This window comes from Aplysia californica, unplaced genomic scaffold (genome assembly GCF_000002075.1).
Source record: "Aplysia californica isolate F4 #8 unplaced genomic scaffold, AplCal3.0 scaffold00565, whole genome shotgun sequence".
Classification (NCBI taxonomy): domain Eukaryota; kingdom Metazoa; phylum Mollusca; class Gastropoda; order Aplysiida; family Aplysiidae; genus Aplysia; species Aplysia californica.
In genome coordinates, this window is record NW_004797835.1 from 14,733 (window position 1) to 23,405 (window position 8,673).

General features: G+C 37.9%; 1 protein-coding gene across 2 annotated transcripts in view; it reads right to left on the bottom strand.

Moving 5' to 3' along the window:
• Window positions 1-8,673, bottom strand: part of LOC101864013 (vacuolar protein sorting-associated protein 41 homolog) — a gene marked incomplete at its 3' end in the record, with an annotated part of 77,580 nt that overhangs the window by 5,759 nt on the left and 63,148 nt on the right. For both annotated transcript variants that reach the window (XM_005106946.3, XM_035972046.1), the window contains 2 exon segments: window positions 2,274-2,324; window positions 6,014-6,152. In XM_005106946.3, coding sequence (XP_005107003.3) covers window positions 2,274-2,324; window positions 6,014-6,152 — 190 coding nt within the window.

An 8,673-nucleotide genomic window follows, 5' to 3' on the forward strand; every position in this document is an offset into this window, starting at 1 on the left:
TTAGGCTATTATGTCCATTTAAAAACATATCGCTGTGTGGTACTGAAAAATGTTGATGAAGGGCATGTGCAGTTAGATTTTCCCGTATTTGCATTCCTAAACCATTGTTTGTCATTTGGCAGTCAAAAACAGCACGAAAATACATTCGATAATAGCAATACGATAATAGCAATAATCCAGTTCTCTTTACATGAGTAATTCGCAGTATTATAATCGGTTTGATCTGTGTTGGCCATTTTCTCAGACTTGTGTTTTTTTACACACACATGAGGCAGCGTGGTGAAATCAGGCGCTCCTCAAAATAATCAAAGAGAAGAAACTGGCATTTTTCTGCAGGTTTGTGAATTGTTATCAAATTTTCGTTTTTTGGCTCAACACCTTTCATGCCCATTAAAGACCACATTTCAGTGGGGATTTTAAAGAAAAACGTTGATAAAAGGCACCAAAAAAAAATAATTTCAGTCTTCATGGACTCTCAAGCTAAAGAAATAATTCATCTTTGGAGGCCATTCTCTCACTAATTTTACATCTGAAACCAGGTGACCCCTCCTCTTTCATTCACAAATATCTTGACTTCTATTCAAGATAAATGGATATTAATTTTTTCCCCCAAAGCAAGACTAATGAACAAGCTTTAAGATGATACCAATAACTCTACGTGCCCAAAAATTGACGAAAGCCTGATTCCACCGCGTCGTGACACACATGCCTATAACTTTTTTGTTTTTCAAGCAAATGAGCTGAAACTTGGCAGGATTACTCCTTGTTTATTGTTTAAACTTTAAATAGAACAGTTTGAATGTCACAGTTTTCATTTTTGATTTCTGAAGTTTATGTGAAAGAATTTAGAATGCAAATTGTATTGCACAAAACCCCTCAGGATTATGTCATGTAAAAATCAAAATAATTGTTCAATTAAAGAGATTCACGTTTTAATCATGTCTTGCACTATGTGCCTGAAAAGTTTCAACTCACTTGGTTAAAAAACAAAAAAGCCTTAGGAAAAAAGAAACAATATTAAAAAATAAAAAACGGTCACAAATGTTGGCCATTTTTTCAATATGAACACAAATTTTGTATTTTCTCCGGCATATATCATCTAATTAGCCTTCAAAGAAAGGCTTTAAGCACTAAAACACACCTTAAAACAATCAGTTTTGAATTTTAGTTTATTTACCAGCACATGCCCATAACGTTTATTTACAGATTCCAAGGACTCTCAAGCTTTGGAAGTCACCAAACTGTTGCGGCCATTTTCTTGCTAATTTTACATCCGAAACCAGGTGACCCCGCCTCCTTCAATCCGAAATATCACGATTTCTATAGAAAATAATGGGCAATTGTTTTCCAATGCAAGACCCTTGATACAAATAACTTTAAAAGCCTAAAAATTGATACAGCGCCTGATTGGAATCAACGTGAATATATGATATATGTATGTAGTCGCTCTTCCAAGAATCCCAACTAGTACCACTATAGTATGGGGAGGTAATCTTTCAGTAAAAGTAATACATCTGTGTAATTTATAAAAGACTCAGTATAAGAGTCAAACTTGCCATTCGCCAGAAACTCTCGTTGGGTATTAACAGAGGCCACATTTTCAGTGATATCAGCAACAGAAGTTTGGTAGAATAGAAATAAAAACCCACTTGTGTCTTTCATTAGGGCCTTTGAGGAATTCATATAGTTATTTTCTGCCCATCTTGTTGGCTGGGATAGCAAGTTTTACAATTATAAACTGAACACGTTCTTTCTGTGCTGAAATCTGGACTTTAAAAAACCACCCGGTCATACAGTGTTTAATCTTTGCTTTGAATATTATAAATGTGTCATTATTTATTCTATAAACAGAACAAGTACAGTGCTTGTCATCCAAATGAATTACACTAAATAATGGAATCAAAAATTAATATCCAAATCAGAACATGCTGAATGTAATCCACCACACATGACCGTAAGCACAGTAACTACTGAATAGGCCACAAAATCAAAAACTGATTATAATGGAAGTGAACAAAATTAATCCTGTTATCAGTGTCTCACTGGGAACATCAAATAAAGGTAAAACGCAATGCTTCTTAAAAACTACTGAAACTAAAAACTGGCTCTGAGCAAAGCTAACTGTCTTTAACTTTAAGGCAGATCATGCTTTTACTCGATGCACTATTTGCCAGAGACAAACTGTATATGATTATAAGAGAAAAAGATTGGCAGCATCACATTTTTAAAGTCTGTGTTCTCAAAATCCATGAAAAATATGAGTGACAACTCACCACATAGAGATATCGCTGTGATTTGTTCAGCTGTTGAACCACTTTCTCCACCTGAAAAGACATGAATCCAAATACTTGCTGTTAAGTCAGAATCATTTGTAACATTTTGCAGCAGATCATTTGCTTTCCAAAAGCCCCCTAAAAAGGAAAAAGAAATGACAACATAACAGGGTTTTTTTATCATTGTACACAGATACAGTGAAACCTGCTCTGACAGCCAAGTGTACAAGACAATCACCTGTACAAATGTCGCTTCTCATTCCTCCCTTGAGTATTTTTTACATTATAATGGCACCTAAGACAGCCACATGTCTAAGATGGCAACTTTTCTTCTCGACCATGGGTGGCTATTTAAGATGGTTTCGACTGTCGATCCAATCCAGATGTGACCAAGGTGGTCAAGAGGTCAGTGCAGGGGATTTCACCTCATTGACAGACTCATGCTGAAAATGTCACTGCAGTAATTTTCAGCATTGTTTACTTTGTGACTATGCTCAAACTTCAACGTCGACTGCACATCAAACCATATGCATTTTAATAAGCACCATCTGACACACTTTTGACAGTAATCGATCCACTGAGTAAAGAAAAACATCAAAGAGATAATGAGGAAAGAAAAGTGGATTTGCACTTATGAATTGAAAGAGGGCATAATTTATTTCCTTAAATTTTATCTAATCAGGATCTTAACATGCGATAATTTTTAGATATCAGGTAAAAAAATTGGATAAACTTTCAAACTCCCTTGACAGCATCTTTGTGTCAATTCCTGAAAAAAAGATATTGAGCCTTGAATGGTGATATCGTAGTTTTTGTAGTCTCTTAATGGTTTACCAACTGCCCACACAAGCTGACACACATAACAACATTTTATTTTTTTTAAAACAGCAGGTACCACAGTGACAGAACTAATAACCATATTTACATGCAACTTTACTGTCACAATATTGACAAACATTTTTCTTTTGTTCTAGTTTCAGTAAGAGTTTTTAGTTTTCGTAAGTGGTTTACAGCACTTGCAACACAATAAGGTCATGTAAGTGCCGAAGATTAGACGTGTTACAAGAGAGTAACAAACACAAAAAAGAAGGAATGGAGATAACGATGACGGGGGTTTGATTGGAAAGAAGGAGCAAACCACACCAGGGGGCTCTTGTGGCCTAGAGGTTAAGGTGTTCGCCTCTCATTCAAAGCTCCCGGGTTCGAATCCGGTAGCGATCGAAAAATTTTCTTCTCTAAAATTGTCCCTTTCCTGCCCTCTAGCAATATTCTGTCACCTGCTCCTGTCTCCACTTTCTGCTCCCACCCCCTCACCTCCTTTGCTCCCTCCTCTGAGCTCCTGACTCTCTGCAGCCTTTCTACTGCTACCTTTTGGCTCATTCTTACTGCTGTCTTTCAGCCACACCCCTCTGATCTTCTGGTAGGAAAGAACTACACCTATCCTTCTCGGACAAGGGCAAAAAATCTCAGAGGTCCGTGTTCCAAGTTGCGGATGTTAAAGATCCCATGGTGGTCTAAAATCAATAAGAGTAGGCTTCGGCCGCCACCCCGTTAAATGTGAAAATGTTTAATCTGTCCCATGCATTCATATGACCTTACGCAGTTGCGAGCACCGTAAAACACTTACCAACCCCCCCCACACCACAGCACCCGCCAACCACCCACTCAGTAAGAGTTTTACGACACTTGCAATAAAAAGATAAGTGCTGAAAAGTGGAGGCGTCACAAGAGAGTAGTAACAAACACACACACAAAGAAAGGAGAGATAAAGATGATGGATGTTTGAATAATAGGAAATAAAAGGGCAAACCCCACCAAAATACCCACAAACATATTCTACATTTTTGCAAATAGTCTGATGAGAATGGTTATCGGCGTTCATGAATTCTGAAGCCTGTCAGGTTGTTCAACTTTCTTGAGATGTGTCTGCTATACTAGTCCTGAAGCTATAAACTAGTAAGTAAGGTAAGTAAGAGTGTGTGTTTTACTTTGGTCGAATTCATTGTTACTGATGACGGTTTTCTTGATTTTCATAATTTGGCAGTGAAATGGACTATCCTCCTTTTTTTGCATTCAGTCACATTAGAGTTGTAATTATTCAGTTTTCTCCTTAAAAAACATGTGTTGACTTGTTTTTGCGTTGTTGTTTTTTCTGTCTCTTGTAACAGGTCTTATTGGAGATAGTTGTAGTGACTGTACAGATAGCCTGAAATGTTTGAATACTAGTAATGCAATGCTGTCTTTTGCTAACTTTGTGGGTTTGGATGTCTTAGATGTTGCCATCATGCATCAATAGATGAGACAAAAGGGCACGACAGTTCTCAACTTGAGAGACTTATTACACGTAGTCTGTGTTTCTTGTGAGGAACAGTCCAATGCAGAAGGGTGTACTGATGTCTAAAATCTGATGTGTTTATATGTGGTGTTGTGCTTTTCATTGACTGCTCTGCAACGAAAGAAGTTGTGGTTTCTGGTGTTTGCATTTTCTTTTCTTCTGCTGGCTGCAAGTCTAATGTCTGTGTTGTTGATATTGAAATGGTTTTCGGGCTAGTTGAACGGCCTTACAGCCATGTGCAAACAACTCCACTTAAAAAGGAATGCTCAAAAACAACAACAACCCCTCCTCCCTCAACAACAACTACATTAAAAAAACAAGCACAAAAAAACCCCAATTTAAATATTCCCTTTAAAACAAATTTAATGGACCTTACAGCAATCTTAAGTGTGCATTCTCCTCCAGTTGGGACCTCATAAGGGAAAGGTTTTTTAAAATATATTTTCATCAGTCTCACCTAAAAGACATCCATCTGTCTAATACACCCACTTTTCACTTTAACAATGGGTGGCTGAATAGGACAACTTCAACTGTATTGGCGTCGCAATGGTATCAATGATAACCAAGCTGAACCTTTTTTTAATTGGGTGTTGAGCATGCAAACCTAACAATGTTTACACCAGACCTGTCACTATATGAAATCTAAAAATTAGGATCTCTTGTGAAAAAAATTGGGATCTGGTGAAAAAAATCAGGATCAACAACAAATCACCAGGGTGACTACCAAGCTGGCTTAAACATTTTTTCCAGGTGTGTCCATAAAAAAATATACATGTATATATTTGCTCTGTATGTTTGTGTGTGTGTGTATGTGTGTGTAAGTGTGTGGGTGAGTATGTGTGTGAGAGAGAGAGAGAGAGAGAGAGAGAGAGAGAGAGAGAGAGAGAGAGAGAGAGAGAGAGAGAGAGAGAGTGTGTGTGTATGTGTGTGTGTGTTTTATCAATATTTTTTAAAATCCTAAAACATCACATCCAGTACTCCTAACCTTAGTGTCTTAACCCCCCCTCCTCCTCATAAGTACTGAAAGACACCTTGATCAGTATGCTTGAACTTAAGTAAACCTTGACAACGGAAAGTTCCTGACACAAGCGGAACTCACACGCGGAAGTCATGTCACATGATGCAAACACGTGAAGGAAATAGTTTTACCGACCTGTTGTACAGTGTTGTACCTTTAACAGAACTCGGACGAAGCTTGGTTTGAGAATAATAGCAGTACTACTGTGCTTAAGATTTGGAGAAAAAAATCGTGGCATCCTGATTAAAGAGTGGCAGGTCTGTCTATAGCTAGTAAGAACAGGCAGTTGTAAACATACTTGGAGTTATGCAATATGGTTAACATGATATGATGAACAAGATAACATTATCAGAGCTGTAACAGAACAAGGGATGGGGGTGTACTTACGGAAATGGTCTCGTTGTTGTCTAGCAACATCTTCACAGCCTGCTCCTGGTCTAGGTCCATCAGCTGAATTATCTTGTCGCTGATCTTGTCGTAAAGGCCGTGGGCATGGATCAAGTGGAAAACATCCTTGTGCTTTAGTCTGATTGAAAAGGAAGTATAAAAATAAGCAGGTGTACTCAGACCTGTCAACTCCATGATGACCAACCACATATTTTTAAAATGAGAATTTCTTAAAATACCCCCCCCCCCCCCCCTCCCAAAAAAAGTAAGAATGCCTCCCCCCCCCGGGAAAATGGAGTACAGGGCAGAAAATTAAACCCCAAATTTAATCAGCTGCGCTGGGGAATAGCAACTGCTGACATCATTTTAACTGGGGAACAACAACCGGGGGAACAGCAACTAATATTTTACTATATTTCTTTGTTACAGTTCATTGTGGTGTAAATCATCTACAGTATTGAATACAGCAAGACCAGTTATTTTACATTTCGTCTCGATTTTCAAGTTTAAAAAAAAGGCTTAATTGGACAAAAGACTGGCTTTTAAAACGAAATTCGTTCACTCACAATGTTCTCATGATATCATTTTTTTTTCTCTTTTAAATCGCAGTCTTTAGTTGCATTTTTATTAAAGTGTCTGAAAAATGATACAGGTTCTTTGTACGACCTATCTTAATAATTTGTTACTGTTGTCTCTGGACTTAATCATCTACAGACATTCATGAGATCTGTAGGCCCTTACATCTCAATAAACTAAGTCGCATACAGTACACTGTACAGTGACTGCAGTGTGTAGGCCTTGCAGCTTCGATACCAGATACGCAATGCAGTGGGTGACCTTGATACATGACTTCAAACTCAACACTAACAATTCAAAAACGTTTGTTTATGTTTAATTATACTTGGCATAAAATCAGGTTCTGCACGAGCCACTTTGTTTATTTTGATTCCCAAAATGAAATCAGTTTTTAGCTGCAATAATTAGTTTTAAAATTCTGCAAGCAAAATTTAATTCCGCGCGGCAGCAAACTTCAAAAGGGTACTGTGACACAGCTAGCCTCTCTCAATCCTGACTTTAGAGGTCTAAACTTTTGCTTTTAGTAAGAGTTTTACGGCGCTCACAACTGCATAATGTCATATGAGCGCGCGAAACATAAGTTGCTTGCATTCACAACAGTTCACTGCACGGTTGGGCTAGGGTCAACGATCAGATTTTTTAAATGTTAGAAATTTTTCTAAAGGTCTAAAGGGTCTATTAAGAGATTAGTTAAAACGTAGTGTTGTCCTTCTTCTTTGTCATAAAAAAATACTATAAGATGCAATCTGGATTAAAAAACACTTCCTTTTTGCAATCTCAATCCAGCAGGAAAAAAAGTCACCCACGAAATATTTTGTTAATGTTGTTACGCTGGTTCCGAATTTGATATAACTTTTACGACAGAACATAGCATTCAATACATTTAAAAAACAAACTTTTATTGTCGATGGAATGCATCAATATCATCAAGACGAGGTATTCGCTTCCCTCAGTCGCTGTTCCCCGGACAAATTTCCCCTTTAAAAAAAAAATGTCACTGTTCCCCAGTCCTCCAATTTAATCAACTTGATGTTATTTTTGTTAATTTTGCAATCATTTGAGTGCCGTGTGAACAAAAATGGCGACAAAACACATCCTTGAGGGGCCCCTGTATCTATTGTGATGTGTGTCCTTTAGCTATGTTTTCTAATTTTTTTAGAAGGACAAAACAGTGTCTATGAATTAAGGATAGCCGATGGACAAAAAGATGCATTAAATGGAGACCAAGAACAGAAAACGATCAAGAGGAAGACCAAAAAAAAGGTGGCAAGATGACATCAGATAGCAGATGGGAACAACATGGATACCGAGAACAGCAGATAGAACAGAGTGGAGGTCATTGTAAGAGGGCGACAATCTGTAGTGGACAGACAGCGCCTAGAAAGAAAGAAAAGATGTAATGATGTGTTAGAATAGGCAATTGTTAAATGAAAAAAAAATCCCTTTTCCACATTACTTCCAACCTTCTTGGACCCGATCCTGGCTGAATGTCACGCTTATAATACTCAGGGTGTCCAGCAATATTTCCTGAAAAAATTTACTACCTGGAAAAAAAATTTACTACCCAGCAAATCAAACCCCACACCAGCTCGAAAAAGGGAGTTAATTTGCGCCATCAATAACATATACATTATTATTACATAACATATGGAACTAAAAGAACACACAACAAAGTCCAGTCGACAAAATGGAGGATAGACAGACGATCGCAAGCTTGCCTGCAGCTAGATTTAGTTTTAGTAAGGTTTTTACGGCGCTCGCAACTGCATAGGTGATATGAGCGACAAGGGGTGGATGTCAACAGAGAAGTCCAAACAGGGAATCAAGCTTCGACTATCAAGGCACTCTGGAAATTGTAGTTCACAGGCGTGAAAAACATACAAAAGAAGTAGAGAAAATGACGATAGTAAAGAAGAAGACAGAAAAGGCAGCAGTTCCCCCTACGCTGGTCCAGCACAGTATGAGCATGACATTGATAAATCAGCCCATTTACAATTCTACTGTGCATAAGAACATGTTAATATCCTCCCTTTAGGGAATGGCCTAAAGACGTTTCAGTCAGTAGTACTGCCCTGGGGGGGGGG